Source organism: Grammomys surdaster, unplaced genomic scaffold, assembly GCF_004785775.1.
Source record: "Grammomys surdaster isolate TR1022 unplaced genomic scaffold, NIH_TR_1.0 203, whole genome shotgun sequence".
NCBI lineage: Eukaryota > Metazoa > Chordata > Mammalia > Rodentia > Muridae > Grammomys > Grammomys surdaster.
In genome coordinates, this window is record NW_021604648.1 from 1,531,325 (window position 1) to 1,550,977 (window position 19,653).

At 47.9% G+C, this 19,653-nt stretch overlaps 1 protein-coding gene across 2 annotated transcripts in view; it reads right to left on the reverse strand.

Annotated features, from left to right (window-relative positions):
• Positions 1–6,872, reverse strand: part of Chrdl2 (chordin like 2) — a 27,925-nt gene extending 21,053 nt beyond the window's left edge. The window contains exon 1 of one of the 2 annotated variants that reach the window (XM_028770712.1): positions 6,632–6,872. In XM_028770712.1, coding sequence (XP_028626545.1) covers positions 6,632–6,713 — 82 coding nt within the window. In that variant the 5' untranslated portion in view covers positions 6,714–6,872. Of the gene's footprint in view, positions 1–3,146; positions 3,354–6,631 lie in introns of those variants that run through there. The other variant, XM_028770711.1, reaches the window with a different exon arrangement.
• Between the last annotated feature and the right edge of the window lie 12,781 nt (positions 6,873–19,653).

The window sequence follows — 19,653 nt, forward strand, 5'->3', positions numbered from 1 at the left end:
TATGTATGTATCTATGCATCTATCTATTTATTTATCTATCTATTTATCTGTATCTATCTATTATCTATCTATCTATCTATCTATCTATCTATCTATCTATCTATCTACCTACCTATCTAACAGCATGTCTTATTTTTAGGACCTTCTGTAGTCCCAGTGGCCAGGTCTTAACTCATAGTCTTACTTATACTTGAAGCCCAAGTTGAGTAAAGCTACTTAAGCATCCCATGACCAATTTTGCATCTGTTCAGTGAGACTTGTAATACACAGTGTCTTGGGGTTAATCTAGAATTAAGTCAGCTCCTATACACACCATGCTTAGTGTCTGACACAGATTACAATATATGTTCATTTAAGTAGTGCCGAAGACCAGACTGACAAAAACCAGAACTGGGTGCTGGCTCTCCACTTCAACAGTTTGTTTCTTGTGGTTTTTATTTTCAGAGTTCTCAGGGCCTCCTCCAGCACCTCTTAGCCATGAATATCATATCATAATCCTCCAGAGATCACATCTCCAAAGTGTCCTCGTTCACAGAGCTCCTAGCTTCACTCACAAGCCAGTCCTGTCTCCCTTAATATCGCCAGCACCTATCTGGACCTCAGCTTGGAATTCGGAGTGGCAGACAAGCTGAGGTGGCTCAGAAGGTTGGGCAGAGACCGGGAAGGCAGGAGAAAGAGTGGAGGAGCCCCAGTTGGGGAAGGAGGGGGTGGAAGCTCACCATGACCTTGCAGTCAAGAGGGCAAAGGCCAGCTGTGAGGAGCTGTGAGTATTAATCTGGGGTTGCAGGCAGATCAAACCTGCATTTTAGAAGTGTCACTGTGGGCTACAGGAGTCAAAAGCTGACGGGAGGGTCAGTGGGCAGGGGATCAGGGGAGTGCTATGGCTCTCATCCTGGTGAGTTAGTACCACAATAAATCTAGGGCTGGACCTAAAGGGAAGGAATATTAATAAGCAAAGGTACAGACTGAAGAAGCAAGTGTATAGGTTTCGTGGGTAGGCTATATGGCAGACTGGGTGAGATACAGGTGGAGAGCCCAGAGGAGCAATCAAGGCAAGGATGGCACTGGCTTGGTGCTCAAAACTACCTGCAAGCCAGAGTGCCGCTGCCAACGTGAAAGTTAACAGAGTGACAGAAAGTGACCACAGTGGTTGCAGCTCCTGGGCAGGGACCAGAAAATGACATATCAGTGATGGCAGGGCACTTGGCATCACATGCAGTGAGCGTCAGTATCGTTAGAAACAGAGGAGAAACTTCCTGCCATTCACTGATCTGTGGAGTTTCTGGAGCTCAAGTCTTACACCCAGCCACGGGCCTGGAGCCTGACTCACAAAGAAGACAAACAGATGTGGAGCATAGTGTGATGTGTGTGTGTGTGTGTGTGTGTGTGTGTGTGAGAGAGAGAGAGAGAGAGAGAGAGAGAGAGAGAGAGAACAGAGACACTAGGTAGGATCTTGGAAGTGTTAACAAGGAGCAGGAGGGGGGTGGCTTGACAGGCAAGGCACAGAGACTAGAGTGACTATGGCTAGGACAGACACAGCCCTGGGGGGTGTCAGAGGTCACAGGAAGCACCCACATCCATAGGCCACACCTGGGCTCATTTACTTTTTGACAGACTGGACATATTTGGAATTAGTTTATCTGGTCTCAATTTAGGATGGCCATATCTGCCAGACAGATCCCAGACAGTCCCTGGTCACCCCCAGGCTGTCCCTGAGCTGGCTCCCAGCTACGATTTCAACCACTACTGTTTGCGGTGACCCTGTTTTCAGGCTCACCCCATCTTGCTCTCACTCATCACACTTCACGGTCTTCTTTCTCACTGACATCTCCTCCACCTGAGGACACTGCCAATGTTGGACCAGCCCCTCCCCCACATTCCCAAAGACTGTCTACATGCCACTGTTTCCACAAAGCCACCCCAAGCTTGTAGGACCTTGGCTTCACCTTCAGGACTGGGTTAAGATTGGTCACAATGGTGTCCAGACTCATCAGAATTAGAAAAGCTATTTGAGTGAATTTGTCTTCTATACCAGACTGTGTGAGAAGAAGGAACAGATGTTGGACCTCTGCCTGGTTCAGGGCCTGCATAGAGTTAGTGCTTCGTGAATGACCCAGTGGAGGGATGGATGAAGTTAACAGAAAGAGAGAGTGAGGCTCCAGCAGAAGAGCCAATTGTGGTCTTTAATCCTGGAAACCTCTCTCCTTAACGACAGAAAACACAACATTATTGCATGGGAGGAGAACAAGGCCCTTTCAACAGGTATATCTTGCCACATGACATGAATTAACCTTTGACCTCCCCTTCCAGCTCTTGGCCACTGACTCCCAAACCACCTGCCAAACCAAAGCACACAGTGTACACAGAGGTCGGGAGCCCGGGGCTGCTGAGGGCACAGATGATTCTCTGATCTTTATGAGGGGCTCTCAAGTGTCCCCTCCTAGAACATCCCACAGTCTGACCCAGTGTGGACAAGGTCAAAGGTGGGGAGGATGCCTAAAGACTCTTCCAATAGAAATCAGGAAAGATAACCAGAAAGCAGCTTCAAGTGAGGCTGGAGAAGGCCATAGAAACATACCAGGAGGTTCAGGGAGAGAAGAGTGAGGTCTGGGATCGGAGCAAGAGCGCAGAAAAGCTGAGTGAGCCTTTAGAGCCCATCTTTACCCACACAGCCGTACTTTATTTACCCTTTAAGACATAAGTTTTTCCCCGGGCTCTGGCTTCCCTTGTTACAAGAAATGCCTCAGTGGCCAAACTGTGGAAAAAGGATACAGTTCTTTGAATGTGTCTCTCTTCTTCTAGATAGACAGACAGACAGTCACTGAGAAGCATAGATGTACTTCCAAGGACAGAATCATTGAGCCGGGAAGAGGATCTCTATTACCTATCAAAGAGAGTTGTCTGCATTCTATTTTGCTTGACTATACACACTTAGATCCACAGAACCCTAGAAAGTTAGGAACTCAGACCATGTTCAGTCCCTTTACTCTAGAGAAAGTGAGCCCCACTGAGGGAGGAGTCAGGACTTGCCAGAGATCCCTGTTCTGTCCCCACATAGACTTCACAACCATTCTATAGCTCTGGAGAGGATGCTTACAGAGGTGTCCGTCCAAGTGACAGGTCCAGAAGAAATGGCTTCGACTTGCAAGCAAACAAACTCGGCTGAGACACAATGAAGAACTCCTGAATACAAGAATGAGCAACAGGTTTGGGTCCTACCCAGAGTGATGCCTGATCTTTGCACCGCATCTCCTAGGGACATGACATCTCTCTCACATCAGTCCTCCTCTTTGGGAGTTCAAGATATTCTAGGTCCTTTCTCTGAGCCGGCGCCATGGCCGGCGGCTGCAGGAACTTGAGAGGCCAGCCCTGAACAGGTGCAACAGCTGGAGCAACTGCACAGCTGTCTCGGGTTTTGCAGCTTGGAGCCAGTGAGTGAGGCAGAGACCTCTACTGGTGGAAGCAGGGAGGTGCAGAACCTTGTACCTAGAGACCCAGACACAGGGCCTTACCCAAGGCTGAACTTCAAGCCTTCCCTTACCTGCTTTCCACCCAGTTGAGCACATCTGGACAGATGGACAGAGATGTGGCTAAGCAGGACAGCAGAGCAGGATTCTATATTGGTAAACATCTCATGACACATATTTCCCTACATCTGCCACACACCCTCCCCAGGCACTTTTTCACTCAGATTGAAGTCAAGGGCATCTTGATCTTAGAGACAGTCAATGCTACCATGGTCCTCAAACATCAGCTGTTTAAGGACAAGCATGTACTTCATAGGTAGCAAACAGAGGCCTGGGGTTACATTTGGAATCAGGGAAAGAGCAAGTGCTGGGACCCTGACATTCCAATGGTACGTTTGCCTTTGGAACCACGTCATCCTGTAGGAACTGCCTTCTTGTCCAGGCCTGCTGCTGGATTCTGAGACTCTATCACCGAGAACTGAAGCTCCAATTCTCATAAGACACAAACCCTTGAGGGCTGATGTCTTACTTAGCGATTGACCCTCTCGAGAAAGTACCATTAGATAAAAGGAGAGAAGAGAATCTTGAAGCTTGTTAGACAGTTTGTAAGGACACGGTGCAGAGAGGAGCGAATACTAGAGAAGGCCTTGGAGATGAATAAGGGGATGGGGCCACTTCTGGGTTACAGAGCGGATGCATGAACAGGGCAGAACCACATAGACGTGACTCCACCTGGAACTGAGATCAGCACCAGTCGGAAACAAGGCTAGACCTCCAGCCTCAGGTGGAATTGGGGGTCAGTCAGTGGTGAGTGTCAGACAGTTAGGGCTCAGAATGGCTCAACGGAGACTCAGTACGGATCTTCAGGTGGAAGTAGAGCCAAAGAGAGAATAAATAACCTTTGCTGAGCAGCCTTGGGCTCCAGCTAAGGAATATGCCAAAACCCCTGCTTGCCGGCCCCAGACATGCTTCAGGGCGTGGCTGCCTTGGACCTGAGAACACCCATCTGTTGGCACCATTTGTAAAAACACTTTGGATGTCACCTGGAGACTTCTTAAACACCACAAGCTTGAGATCTCTCTTATCCTTAAACAAGACTTTTCATACAAGACCTTAAAATGGGATACTGGCAGGAGACTTGCAAAGTTCTCAGATCAACAGCACCAATCATCATTGGGCTCAGAGATACGGGATGTGTCCCCGTTCACACAGCCAACAAATGACAGCGCGGGGTTAGGATCTAGGCCTCTGTTCCTTTCTTTGTGGCCTTGTAGTAGACCCTCCTTCAGATTAACTATGGAGGTAGGTAATCTGATGGGTAGATGAATAAGGGAGTGGGGCCACTTCTGGGTTACAGAGGGGATGTATGACCAGGTTGAACCACATAGATCTTCCAGCCTTGACAACACCAGGATCTTAATGCTCCTCCCAGAATGCCAGGTCACCTCACCTTAGTGACAGTCATTTTCTTGAGTGGCTGGAGCTCTGTATTTTTGGAGGAGATAGCCTACTGCAGAACCTGGTGATGGATGCCGACTGGAAGGCCCTTGGAGGCACAGAGGAGGGGAGGTCAGAAAGAAAGCAGATCACCAGGCAGAATTTTCTGGAAGAGGGGTCTGAATTGTTGAAGGTCTAGTGGTCATGGAGGACAGAAGGGGGCTCTGAGTACCTCTGAGCCATCCTCAGGGTGGGTCACCCAGGGCAATGATTGGAGAAGAAGCTGCAGAACCAGGACCTAGGCCAGGGAGGCACTGTAGTTCTCTGAGACTAAGTCTCTGTCAGTAGACAGCAGGCAGGCTGGGAGGAAACCCTCAGGGTTTAAGGAAGGAGAGGGGATATTTACTGGATATTTGACATTTTGCTAGGCATTTGAAAGCATTGCTTCCTTTAGTCCTCCCCCACACCCTTAGACCTTGGTTGGTTGCTCTCTTTTGCCAATAAAGAAATGGAGCCTCACAGAAGTTCGAAATGTGACACAGGTGTAAGAGGCAGAGTCAGGACTTAAACCCAACTCTGAGCCCTCTCTGTTGTCTGTTCATTAGGACATCCATGAATCTCACACCACCAGCAAGCTAGGGAACGTCAGACAGACATGCAACATTTCCCTCTGCAGAAGAAACAGGACAGAATCTAGCCTCACCAGCTCCACAAAGTCAGAGCCAGACAGAAACAGCGCCGGCAGGTGGAGCCAAGCTGCGAAAACAGAAGGTGGCCAGCTAGGAGGTAGGTACCTGGGGGTCTTCAAGCTTGGCTGTGCAATTGTGGCCTGGAGCAAACCACTGTCCTCGTCGGCCTCTATTTCTTTATCAGGGGCGTTCAGAAGGGGTTGCAGTTAAGGAAACAGGGGCTGTGGTCCTACATAACCTACTGTTTGAAGTGAAAACTCCAAGGGCTCAGGCAGCTGATGCACTTTGATGAAGCCACCTTGTAACATCCCTATACAAGCTGCTCTGCCTGCTCCCTGTCATTTAATACTCATAATGGTTTTAAGAGGCTCATATTTTATAGGTTAGAAAAGAGACGGTGAGGTGCCCTCCGTGTCTGACCCACCAGCTGGCATACAGTGGGACTGGGGAGATGAAGACCCTCATCTATTTCACCATGCCCCGATGCCTTCTAGTCTCACAGCCCCACATCGGGGTGTCTTCCAGACTCTGTAAGGCAGGATTAGACTCTTGGCTTTGGATGGCTTACGAGCTCTGGGAAACTTTCTTCTCTGCCCTGCCGACTTTACTCATCTGTTAAACGTAATGATGACACCTCACTGGGGTGTTGTGAGTATCAAAAGCGATAACGGGTACTACTTTGTTCACCCTTCTGCCCCGGAACTCTTCCACACAACAGCCGTTCTTTTTTTCACACTCTTTCCTCTGTGGACACACCAGGCTGCTGGGAACAAGGTCCTTTTCCACAATGCACACTGCCCTGCCCCAGCGCCCTGCCCCAGCAGCCCCCCAAAGTGGAATTTTGCCAAACCCCTCTCTCCCTCAAGACTCACCAGCCCACATTGGTCGTGGGGCAACATCTACCCCTGCTATGCAGGTGCTGCTTGGATAAATGCACAAGTTAAGGGGTCCCCAGGTCCTAACATCTTCCAGCAAAGTACATCTCACGGGTTCACATCCCTCCCCTGCCTGCCCAGACTTTGTCTGGTGTCTACTTACGGGCTCGTGCTTGCGAGTCCAACGGGAGCCAGAACATCACGAGTCCCAGCAAAGAGGGTATGAGAATCATCCCAGGAACCATCCTTCCTTGTCCCAAGGTCAGACCACCCCGGGATGAGCGGGGAGAAAGTGAGATAAGAAGGACACAAGTGAGTCCCCAGGACTAAGTGGGACCGCTGCCTGAGGAGTGGGAGATGAAGAGGAGCCAAGGGCAGAAGGAGAGGTCTAAGGTGGGGATGAGGGGACGAGGAAAAAAGGAGAGAGATGGAGATATGGGGAAATATAGGAAGGTCCGGCAGAAAAGAAAAGCAATGGCAGAAAGGAAGAAGGTGCTAGCTAGAGGATCAGGGTCTGCGGGGTGCGGTCACGGGGTGCAGTGTCCCGGTGGTGCTGGCTGGCGGCGCGGGGGTCCGACGCGGGTCTGGGATGCGATGGGGCGACAGGACCCTCGGTGGCGGCGCGGGGGAGGCTGAGCGCTGCCGCCGCTGTGCACGCCTCGGGCGCCAGACGCTGCGCTCGGGCGCATTTGTACTTTGCCGCGGGAAGCCTGCAGCCCCGGGCAGGACTAATGCTGGCGCCTCCTCTGAGGCACCTCGAGCTCGTGGATTGGCCACTCGAGAAACAAGCCTTTCTCCCCCTCCCCTCTAGTGCAGGGCTGGGAACCTTCGCTCCAGGCGAGGCGCCGAGTGGGGCCGAGGGAGCTGGGGAGGGGGAAGGGGCCACAAGGGCCCCGGTTTTAACCCCTGCTTCCCCGAGGTACCCAGCCTGCAAGGGGACCCAACCCAGTTAGATTTCAGATGGAACTGAGTGCCGTTGGTGTTGGAGTGGGGAAGGTCATAACATGAGTCTGGGAATCTCAGGATTAGGTATTTGGTGGGGGAGTGCAGAGACACTTGCCATTTTGAACACAGTTTGTGGGGTTGGATATAGCGCCTAGGAGAGAGGTTTTCTCTCCAACACTAAAATGATGGTTTCAGTTACTTTAAAAGTTTTCAATATCGTCCTGCAAATGTTGCAAAGGATCATATAAGACGAGGAACATCAGCTCTCTCCTCCAGCCGAGCAAGATGCCCGAAGGAAAGAAGGCCAAGGGGAAAATGGTGCCCCCCACCCCCCTCGCTGTCATCAAGGAACGGGAGGCCAAAAAGGTGGTCAATCCTTTGTTCGAGAAAAGGCCCAAGAACTTCGGCATTGGGCAGGACATCCAGCCCAAAAGAGATCCAACACGCATCCTCAAAAACACCATCCTCAAATGGCCCGCTACATCAGGCTGCAGCGGCAAAGAGCCATCCTCTATAAGCGACTCAAAGTACCTCCTGCCATTAACCAGTTCACCCAGGCCCCAGACAGGCAGACAGTTACTCAGCTGCTTAAGCTTGCCCACAAGTACAGGCCAGAGACAAAGCGAGAGAAGAAACGGAGGCTACTGGCCCGTACTGAGAAGAAAGCTGCTGGCAAAGGGGACATCCCAACTAAGAGACCGCCTGTCCTCCGAGCAGGAGTCAATACAGTCACCACCTTGGTGGAGAACAAGAAGGCTCAGCTGGTGGTGATTGCCCATGATGTAGACCCCACTGAGCTGGTGGTTTTCCTGCCTGCCCTGTGCAGAAAGATGGGTGTGCCCTACTGCACCATCAAGGGAAAGGCCAGGCTGGGGCGCCTAGTCCACAGGAAGACATGTACCACTGTTGCCTTCACACAGGTTAACTCGGAAGACAAGGGTGCTCTGGCTAAGCTGGTGGAAGCTATTAGGATCAATTATAATGACAGATATGACGAGATCCGCTGCCACTGGGGAGGCAACGTCCTGGGTCCTAAGTCTCTGTCTCGCATTACCAAGCTGGAAAAGGAAAAGGCTAAAGAACTCACCACTAAACTGGATTACATGTACACTAAGTTTCTGTACATAAATATAATTACAAAATTTAGAGAAAGATTAGGAATATCAAAGCACTTCAACTTTGCAGGAAAGCCATTTCAGGTACCTGGAATCTCCCACTGGCGGGTGGTGGTCCTGGGCACCATCAACAGGTTGACAGCTAGCTTTCCTATGAATTCACCGCTGCTCCCACTTGCCAGGCAGCCCAGGATGAAGTCTTTGGACAGGTGAGGCCCTCCACTCTGCATATGCCAGTGCCAGCCAGTGCCAGGGCCTTGTCTTTTCACCAGAGGGTCAGCATGCTGACCCAGAACCCCAGCAGCCTGGGCAGGCTGCTGTTCCAGACATCATGTTGAATGAGCTCCTGAACTATAGGACCTTAAAAAAGAACCAGCTCTGTCCACCCCAGAGCACCCAGGCTCTGCAATGAAAGGGCAGACTCAAGGTGCTGGGCTCCATCCCAGCCACAGCTTGCTGGGCCACTGTGGGTAAATACAACTGTCCTGGCTTTGGACCTTGATTCCTGAGCATCTCTTGCATAGCTACCAGAGTCTCAGACCAGGGCTGGGGTGAGAAAGAAGAGATGGTGGGCCACACCCCACTCTGGTAGAGGGTCTGATCTCCAGTTCTGTGACTGGCAGGGTTAAGGCTGCACTCCTCGCCCCAAGTGAGCAGTGGGAGGAACCAGTGACCAAGAAAGCTCCTACTCAGGGTTCTCAGAACGAAGACAAACATGAACTTCTCCCAGCACTCCTCAGACTTAGGTTCTCCTCGTCAAAACTCTCCTCTTTGCCTCCCTCAGGTATTCATTGATTGGCTACAGTGTTTGTTAAGAAGTGATTGTCCCTTTCCTCTGTCTCTGCTAATGTGTGCTCTGTACCTGTTTTGATGTCTTAGGTTGCCAAAGGTGGGCTCATTGGGTTCTAAAACCTGCTCCTTCTACTTCCCAGAAGGGTCTCTGTCATCCCAGCTTTCCTCAGCACTCTGGCATCTTCGGTTCTTACTCACAGTCCTTTCCCACAGCCTGTCCTCAGATCTCCTGTCACTGGTCCAGGCGTTCTGACTCCACAAGAGTTGTGCTGGTCATTTGAACAACAAACTAGACGTCTCCTCTCCCTCCTTGAACCCATTCTGGCCATCTTGCAACTCGCAGGATTAAGATGTATAACGGAGCTGGAGAGATGGCTCGGCCTTTAAAGGCTAGGCTCACAACCAAAAATGTAAGATGTATAACGCTCTGCATTGACTTTAGGACTGCGCACATCGACTCCTTTTTTGTCACTGTCACCCACCCTACCCACCTTGTATCTACCCTACCCACCCTGGACCCACCCTACATCCCTCCACACCCCCTACACCCACTCTGCACCCTGCACCCACCCTACCCACCATGCACCCACTCTACACCCCTACCCTCTACATTCCTCTATAACCCATCATCCACCCTACACCTCCCCTACACCCCGTACAACCCTCTCACCCCCTTACACTCACCCAGCACCCATCCTACCTACCAGTACCCCTCTACACCCTTACCAACCACACACCTCCCCAAATGACATGCATCTCACATCCATGTATTGTTGTACACATTTTCCTTTTGTTAGAAGATCAGGTTCCTTCTGCTTCTAAATCTTGGGTCATGAGCAAAGCAAGCCAGCATTTTCTGACAGAGTCTCATCATCACTCCTTTTTTTTTTTTTTAAACTCAAATCTCTCTCTCTTTTGTTTTTAGATTTATTTATTATATATGCATACACTGTAGCTGTCTTCAGACACACCAGAAGAGGGCATCAGATCTCATTACAGATGGTTGTGAGCCACCATGTGGTTGCTGGGATTTGAACTCAGGACCTCTGGAAGTGCAGTCAGTGCTCTTAACCACTGAGCCATCTCTCCAGCCTCATCACTCCTATCTTGCCAAGTTGGACCAACTGGCTTTGGTTGATCCTCCTGCCTCAGCTTCCTAGTGACTAGGAAAATAGGTCTGTAGCCTTGTGCTGGAACTTGTGACCTCGAGCTGCGTGTTTATTTTTGCCGTATGTCTTTTGTGTGCACACACTTGTACACTGTGCACCTGTATTTGGTGCACATGCTCCTGCACTTGCATGTTATGACCAGATGAGGGCAGTCGTTGTCTTGCTAGATTACTTTCCACCTTATTTGAGACTGTCTCTACCTGAAAGAATCTAGTACTCTTTCCAATAGCCAGCTAGACAGCCCCAAGGATTCTCCTCTCACCTCCCACAACAGACAGCACTGGAGGTGCAGGCTAGAATGGACACATGCAACTTTTTTTTTTATGTGAGCGCAGGGGATTTGAACTCAAGTTTTTATGTTTGTCCAACACCTGCACTTACCCATGAAACCATGCCCCTAGGTCCTCATGATTTTAGCTTATAGTCTTCCTACCTCCCCTCTAAGTGCTGTGGTTGTAGGGATGCACTGCCACACTCAGCTGGAGGTGGACAGGGCCTCCTGCATGCCTGGTAAGCACAGAGCTTAGCTACACCCCCTCTGGAACTTCACTGAGCACCCCAGGTGAAGATTTTTTTTTTAAGGGTTGGGGATCAAACTTAGGGCTTGCTACATGCTAGCAAGGCCTCTAGTGAGCTCTCTGTCTTTATGTGGAGTGTAAATATGTATTTGTGTCTCTGTAAATATGTATTTCTGCACTGTGAGAAAGAGGCCCTTTTCACATCTATATCTAATTTGAGTACTATGCAAACTTTTGATGCACAGTGACACTGAATAAGCATGGCTAGGTGTTTGAGCAAGAATACGAATGAGTTCAAGAGGCATTACCCTTTTATCTGAATGCGCGAGGTGCCCGTTGCCCTCAGCCTTAATCACTAAGAAACACAAAAGTGTCCCGTGCTAAAGTTCTTGCCAAGAGTGTGCAAGGTCTTGAGTTTGACCTCGGCACGCATTACTATAGTCTGCTTTAAAAGGTCTCCCCAACCCCTAAAAATGCTAATGCTGTCCAGTATCTTAACTAGTCTCCAGCATCTTAACTGTAAGCTCCTATGAATATCAAAGCCAATTAACACATTTCCAACAACCAAGTAGACATTCATTTTCCAAAGAAGAAAAAAACAAGCCCCCCTCAAAAATGAGCAACTATAGCAAAGCATAATAAAATCCAATCGAGAAAACAACAAATCTTGAAGCTCTAAAGACCACGATCTGGAATCTTCTGAGCTCTGTAGAGCAAAAATCATTTGAGGAATATTTTGTTTTTAAATTTCCTATGACTTTACTATGATAATATAGATTTACAACACTTCATTAGATTTTCATCACTAATATTATATCAACTGATTTTACATGTTAAAGAAGCAGAAGAAAGAAAACCACAAATAGCAACTTAATGTGTTTACAACTTATTAATAACAGGCAGGACAGAAACATTCCTGTCAACTACAGTTCTCATTCCTGTAACCGGTCAGGTGGCCTTAGCAGGTATTTATAAGCACTGTCCCTTCCACAGTGGAAAGAGTGTGGTGTAGTCAACCTGTAGCCACCAGGTGGCTGGCTGGTCACCCCAGGGAATGATTTTATATCAGGAGCTCTGTATTGGTCTCTGCTGCTGGCAGATTTGACACTCGGAACCAGCCATAGTCAAGTCAATCTTAGTAAGTAGAACACCATGTTGTTAAGGCCATGCATAACTGCCATCATGGCGATTTGTTCATGGGCCCATTCGGCAATGGCAGGAATGGCTAGAAAAGAAAACAGTGTCCACAGAGTGGGGTGCATTTGACTATTAAACTCTTCCTCTTCTGAAGTCATCTTTTGAAAAGCATTTCCATGGAACACAATTTTCTTCACATCCTTCTACCAAGATCGATCTACACTCTCTCCCCAAATGTCTTTCTCATCAATTTTTCAAACATGCTCCTTCTAAGTCCCTGGTCATATTACCAATCCATTGGTTACAGCCCATGGATGAGTGAAAAAAAATCACACAACACACACACACACACACACACACACACACACACACACACTTCTCTTTCCAAGCAAACATACAGAGAAGTTTGTTCACTGCCAAGTTCTGTCCACCATGAAGACTTTCTTCCAGTGTCCTTCATGGTTGCTCTGCAAAGGGTCTGTAATGTGGTAGCTACCACTCTGGGTGACATTTACATGGTATGCTGAACCATCAGTAACTGGCTATAGTGCTGCTCACCTTAAATCCCACCACTTGGGAGACAGAGGCAGGTGGATCTTTGTGAGTTCAAGGTCAACTTGGTCTACATAGTACGTTCTAACCAGGGTTACATAGTGAGACCCTGTCTGGGAAAGACCAAAAAAAAAAAATCAGTAAAACAGATTCTAGTCTTTTCTTCTTCAGACACCTGATCATAGGGCATACGCGACAGGGCCACGGGTGGGTATTTGGGCCCTCTGCAACCTCGCCGGCCAGGGCTCTGTTTGCATAGCTCATTAAGCTGTGAGCATCAATTATTTTTCAGCCCAAAGCTCCAGGATCCTTCCACAATCCTCCCCAAAGCAAACTGGTCCATTCCATCACAGCAAGACTTCGTTTATGATATGTTGCTACAATTACTTCCCTAGGATAGAGACTGTCTCATTCCTGTCCCCAAGGTCCAGATGACAAACCAAGGTATGATTTACGAAGTTCACCCAGGGAAACTGGTGTGTTAATTAGGCCTACTTACAGAGCAATGGTGAGGGGTTATGGGCAGGAACACAGATGACCTTAAAGTAGTCACAAAAATCAGTACGCAGTAGGGACGATGGCCCCCTCATAGCTGTGTAGATGGAAACCCTCTCCTCATCCTTCCCCATCTCCAGCCTCTATCTTTTTCCAAAAGACCACATGCAATTAGGGCAGAGTTCAATAACACTGGTTGGGAGAAGGGACTAGATACTCAGGAGAGGTTCCCATGATCCTCTCTGACCATGTCTATGAGGCTCGTATCTGATGATCTGTGGCAGAACTCCTGACGATGGCAACGATTTGGCTGAGAGAATAGTCAGTCCTGTACAGTGCCTCGAACCAGCTCCCCTTCTCCAACTCTTACATTTTTTGTCTGCCATCTTCTTCCACATGGGTTCCTGAACCTGGAAGGGCATGACATAAATTTCTGACCATGTCTAACTTTAGTGAGGTACCAAACCCTTGTGTCCTCTGTGGTTGTTTGAAAGAGAATGGCCCCCATAGGCTCATAGGTTTGACTACTCTGTCCCCAATTGGTAGAACTATTTGGAAAGAACTACGAGGTATGGCCTTGTTGGAGGAGGTGTGTCACTGGGGTAAGCTTTGAGGTTTCAAAAGATCTGTGCCATTGCCAATGTTTCTTTCCTGCCTTCCACTATGGGTCACGATGTGAGCTCTCAGCTACTGTTCCAGCTGCCCACCCACCATGCATTTCCCCCACCATCACAGACTCTAACTCTTGAAACCATAGGCCCAATGAAATGCTTTAAACAAGTTACCTTGGTCATAGTGTTTTGTCATATTAATAGAAAAGTGATTAAGACATCATTACCCCATCTCTGGAACATGGGTGGGGACATCTATTACAAAATACAAGTGAGAAAAAGGACAGGGTGGGCGGGGAATAGGAAAATGTCCAAACAGACAGCTGGCAGTAATAACTTTGCAAACACAAATGTGTGTGTGGGGGGGGGGCACCTTGGCCATTACATTCTTTAGCCAAGGGCTAGCAGCGGCTTCTGCACTGGAGCCTATGACTTCCCTGGGCACAGGTTTTGCTTTCCCCTGCTGAACCTGTGACTTAGTGAGCTCCTGGGTCAGAGAGGCTCTGGGTTGGGGCTGTGGCTGTATACTCAGTTACTGTCTCTCCATCCACCACTCTTGGCTGCTTGGGAGACGTTGTCTTCACCTGTAATGTTTTATCATGGATGCCTTCTGTGAACTGATCCTCAGGCCTTGATGCCTTCCAGAAGCTCATCAGCACAGAATTTGGCTTTCTGTCAGTTTTTCCCTTGGGAACTCAGACTCAATGCAATCCTACCACATTTGCCTTCAAGTAACCAGACAGATCCCTCCCTCTGTCTTGGCCTCCCTCTTCCAGCACACGAGTCGCTCCATTACCACATCCTCCCTCTGTCTTGGCCACCCTCTTCTAGCACATGAATTACTCCATTACCACATAGATACGATTTACATGTTGGCCATGTAGATCCATCAAAGATTTTGCTATTTCATAAAGATCCTGCCTCACCAAAGGGCTCCCAAACCACAGTAGCTCCATCCAGTCTTAAAGTCCTTATTGAACCCAGCTCTTCCTTAAACCATTGGCGAACGACATCCTGGAAGCTAAGCATCATACATTGATTTCCTCATCCCTAGCTGCCTCTGTTGTGCCTGTCCCTCCTCTATGGTCCTCCAACATCTGGTATCCACAGTGACTTCCACTGATGATGACCAAATATCCCCAGTGATGTGAGTGGGCCACTCCATCAGGGATGGACTCCCTGTGCACTGCTCTGACAGCTTAGCTTGTGTCTCGAGTCAAGATGCATGTATACCACTTAGTTTCCCTGTTTCCGCTGCTCCACATCCCACAGCCTCCCAAGCCAGACTGTGAGAATCTTTCATTGCTTGCTTAAAGGGTTTCCCTGTTTCCAGAAACCCCAGTACTGAGTATTTCCTTATTACCATGGTCTCGTCCACTGGACCATTGCTATGGCCTCAGATTGCAGTCTGGATCACGGATTTTCCCTTTCCGTATCAAAGGTCAGACTCAGTGGGTATCACTTTATCCCTTCTTGCTACTTGACTCCTCCCATAGGTTCCAGGTTTTGGAGTTCCAGAAGGGCTTTTGAAAAAGTTTATATTTGGGTTTTCTTTACTCGTTGGCCTCCCAGCTGTGAGAAGCATGCTACTGCCCCTCATTTCTACGCACCCTATAGGGACAGATCACAGTGTCAAAACTCCCTCTGCAACCACCCTCAGACTTCAGCTGCCTGGCCCATCATACTCAGCAGAAACAACACCATTGCTCTCCCCAAACTCATCCTTGGTTTGATGTATCATGTCTGATAAACCAAGTATTGCTGAAATCCCCACGCAAGGTAGACATTGTTGAGATCTCACAGCCCCCACAAGGTCCCAGTGACTAACCAATGCACAATTCCTCCAAAGTTCACCCTGGGGAACGGATGAACGCACTGGCCTTACAGAGTCACAGTGTGTGGTTATGAGCAAGAGCACAGGTGACTGTGAAGTAGCCACCCTGGGAAGTCTGCACCCAGCAGAGGTCATGGCTTCCCACAGCTACATAGATGGCACCTCTCCCTCATTCTTCTCCCCTAAGTCTCTAGACTGTCCGCTAAGACCACACGCAATCAGGGCAGAGCTATATACACGGAGTTGGGAGGAGTGACTGGATATTAAAGTGCAGGTCTCTTGGCTCTCTCTGCCTCCTTCTGCTTTTTTTTTAAAAAATAAATTTAAAAAAACAAATTCTTTTGAGACAAGTTCTTTCTGCATAGACCTGGCTATCCTGGAACTCATTGTGTAGAACGGGCTGGACTTGAACACACAGAGATCTGCCTGCCTCTACCTCCTGAGTGCTGGGATTAAAGGTGTCTGCCACTATGCCCAGCTCAGCCCCCTCTTTCTATGAGGCTCCTGAAGATGGTGATGGTTTGGCTCAGAGGATAATGTACAGATCGATGCCTGTACAACACAATGCCATTTTCTGTTCTACTTTACTTCCTGTTGCTATGGCAAACACCAGGACCAAAAGCAGCTTGGGGAGGAAAAAAGTTTATTTCACCTTAAGTTTACAATCCATCATCAAGGAAAGTCAGGGAAAACTCTGGAGACAGGAATGGAAGCAGAACCATGGAGAAGGGCTGGTCACTGGCTCATTCGCCACAGCCTGCTCACCTTCCTTACACAGCTCAGAACAACCTGTCTGGGCATGCACCGCCCACAGTGTGTCCTCTCCCATAGCAATCATTAACCAAGAGAGTGTCCCCACAGACTTGCTCACAGGTCAGCATAGTGGAGGCGGTCCCTCCGTTGAGGTTCCCTTTTCCCAGGTGTCTCTAGTTCATGCCAAATTGAGGAAACCCAACCAGCTACTTGTTTCTTCTCCTGGAATAACACTCATGAACCCACCTTGTTTGACTTGTAAGATCACAGATTTAGCCAAGCATAGCAGCTCACACCCTTAATCCTAGCATTTAGCAGGCAGAGGCAGGTGGATCTCAGAGTTTGAGGACAGGTTGGTCTTCAGAGTGAGTTCCAGGACAGCCAGAGCGAAATAATAGAGAGATGTGTCTCAAAAAACAACAAACAAACAAACAAAACAAAATCAAAGTCACCAAGACCCCTTCTGTTGTACACTATTTACTGACTACCTTACTGGATGCCAGCTCTGTTCAGGCAGTGTATGAGGTTCTGGGGACACAGTGTACAAGGTGCTGGGGACACAGTGGAGAGCAAGAAAGCCACCGGTACTGGGAGTCTGGGTTCCCTCTGGAGTGTGTTGATGGTCTCTGAGTTAGTGTCTGTCTCCTGCATGCTTCAATTTCCCGCATGACATCATGTACCACACTGTTAGTCATGGGGCTGTGCCACCTTCTCTACAGCAAGTTCCTTCAGGACACAAATTGTAGTTAACTCATTTCTTCCCTGGTCCTCAGTGCATACTTTTACTCACATTTGCAACCAAATATAGGTTTGCTGGGAAGATTCTCATTGCTTCAAATAGTTTGAGACAGAGGCTCACTAACTTGCCCAGGCTGGTCTTGAACTTGTACTCTTCCTCAGCTTCTCCTGGACAGGAGGAGCTCGCTGTGTAGACAGGCTGACTGGAAGTCAGAGACCTGCTTGGTTTTGCCTCCTCAATGCTGGATATAATGACATTTGATTTTGAAATTATTGTTTTTAAACTAACTTGCTCACTTGAGTTTCATTAAAAAGAATTGTTGGATGAGTTTAGGATTAGGACAGAGTTTCCACTAACTGCCGAGAAGACCCTGACGTACCTCTGTGTTTATACTTACTTTTGCAATGTAGCATTTCCAGCATCAACCATTAGGAAATCAAAATATTGGCCAATTCTGAAAGACTCAGAAAAGGCTTCATAGTTTATAGTATCAAATATTCAGAGAAGATCTAATTGTTTATCTAAAAACAATTAAGCATATTCATCATGTCCATGCCCTTTTGTGGCTAACAAATGGTAAAGGTAACCATATTCCAAACAATTATTTTTAAATGAATTTAAGATTTCTTATTAATAAAATTGTGATTACCTAGATAGCTTGTAACAGTAAAAACTTCTCAGGTGAATGCGAGTACAAACGGACGAAGGTTAAGGGGCTTCCTTCTTCTGCTCTTGTGTTATTTGTGGCCAGAAGGTCCCCGGCCTAGAGATTACTGAACAGTGTAGAACCAGCATTACAACCTGGACCACAGGGGTTAGGGGACCTCTCCCACTCAATTCTGACAGTGTGCATCTGAAAGAACTCACCCCAAGGGAGATGACAAGAGAGGGCTAAATGACAGACAGACAGACACTGCACCATTCTGCTGAATGTATACATTCCAGCTCTGGGGATACGGGCATGGTTCTGAATTTTTTTTAATCTATTTCCATTGTATTAAGGTGTGGCCCTCAAATAGGTTGAGAACTGTGGTGTTTAGAAGAAAGAGACCATTATCATCTCATCAGCATCATCACCAGTATCACCATCACCATCATCATTATCATCAGCATCAACTCCCCCGCCCCCATCATCCATATTAGGAACCAAGGGATCTGGCCAATAATTAGCTTTTATGACCTCTCTTAATTTGTTTGCATCCTCATAGCATGGCCAGTCAACCAGGTAAAGAAGCCCCATGGTTCCTTATACTGCCTCCCACCTTTGGCCTTATTCTCCGTGGGACTTGAATGCTTTGTCAAATGCTTTCCAGATTCCCATTTGATTTCAGTGGCCTATGAAGATGGCTTATAGCTCTCACCCAGATGAAATTCTTCAGAGAGAATCTTATTTTCAAAGTAAAGATTTTCATCAGAGTAAAAGTCTACTCTGTAACCTGATTCTGTATTTTCAAAGTCTGTCACTCAAGTCTGGTCAGGTAATATGGCCCCTCTTATACTTCTCCTTAAGCAGTGCAGACACTTGTGGTTGACAAATGTTACCCCAAGATTTGGGATTTGGGTGATAATTCTGACCTTTTCTGGGGGGAAAAATGGTTGGTGGAGGCTGTCTCCTGTAGTCCAGGATGGCCTTGGACTTCTCTCAGAGCTGAGGCTGACCTTGAACTTCTAACCCTGACTTCTCCTCCTGCTGCCATCCTGCCTTGTTTCTGTGGCAATGAAGATGGAACTCAGGGCAGGATGGGCATGCATTCTGTCAACCAGGTCACATTCCAGTTCACGCTACCTCTGTTTTAAACATAATTTATGTGATTATAAGTTCATGTAATTTAATTTTGTTAATAATTGTGTCTAATAACCAGCTTGCCAAATGTCTGTTTTACTATGGGCTTTCTTTGGCTGCTTCTAAGTATAGTCTGTCCTCTGTACTATGAGTTTAACAGTCACAGATTGAACCAGATGAGGATCTAAATTAAAGAAAAAAAAACTTTATTGAACACAGGCAGCCCTCTTGTCCTTATTTCTACGTGGGACAGTACAACAATTATTTATAAAGTATTTGCACTGTTGTAAGTGTGAGTAGTCTCGAGGAGATTTAAGTGTGGAAGCAGGAAGACACTCTTTGGCTGTTTGCAGATCCTATGTCAGTGTTCACGAGGGACCAGAACGGATCCTTCAGGGTTCCGGACTCGATGGTACTGAATAGTGAGGGGCAACCACTGATGACTGTCTTTTCTTGATTATTTCCCTAAGGGGAAGGAATTGACACTTTAAAGTCAGAACCAATTCACAAACTATGGAGGCAAAAGCCTCCTCCCAGGGGTTGGCAGCATTAATGGGTAAAGTGAACAGTGCCCACCTACCAGCACCCCTCAGCCCAGTTACTCATCTCTGCAGGAAATATTTATTTATACCCGGTTGAAGATCACTATTCTTCTCTATTGTTATTTTAAGTGTATGAGTGTTTTGCCTGTGTACGTCACTACGTTCCTGCCTGGTGGCTGGGGAGGCCAGAAGAGGGGTGC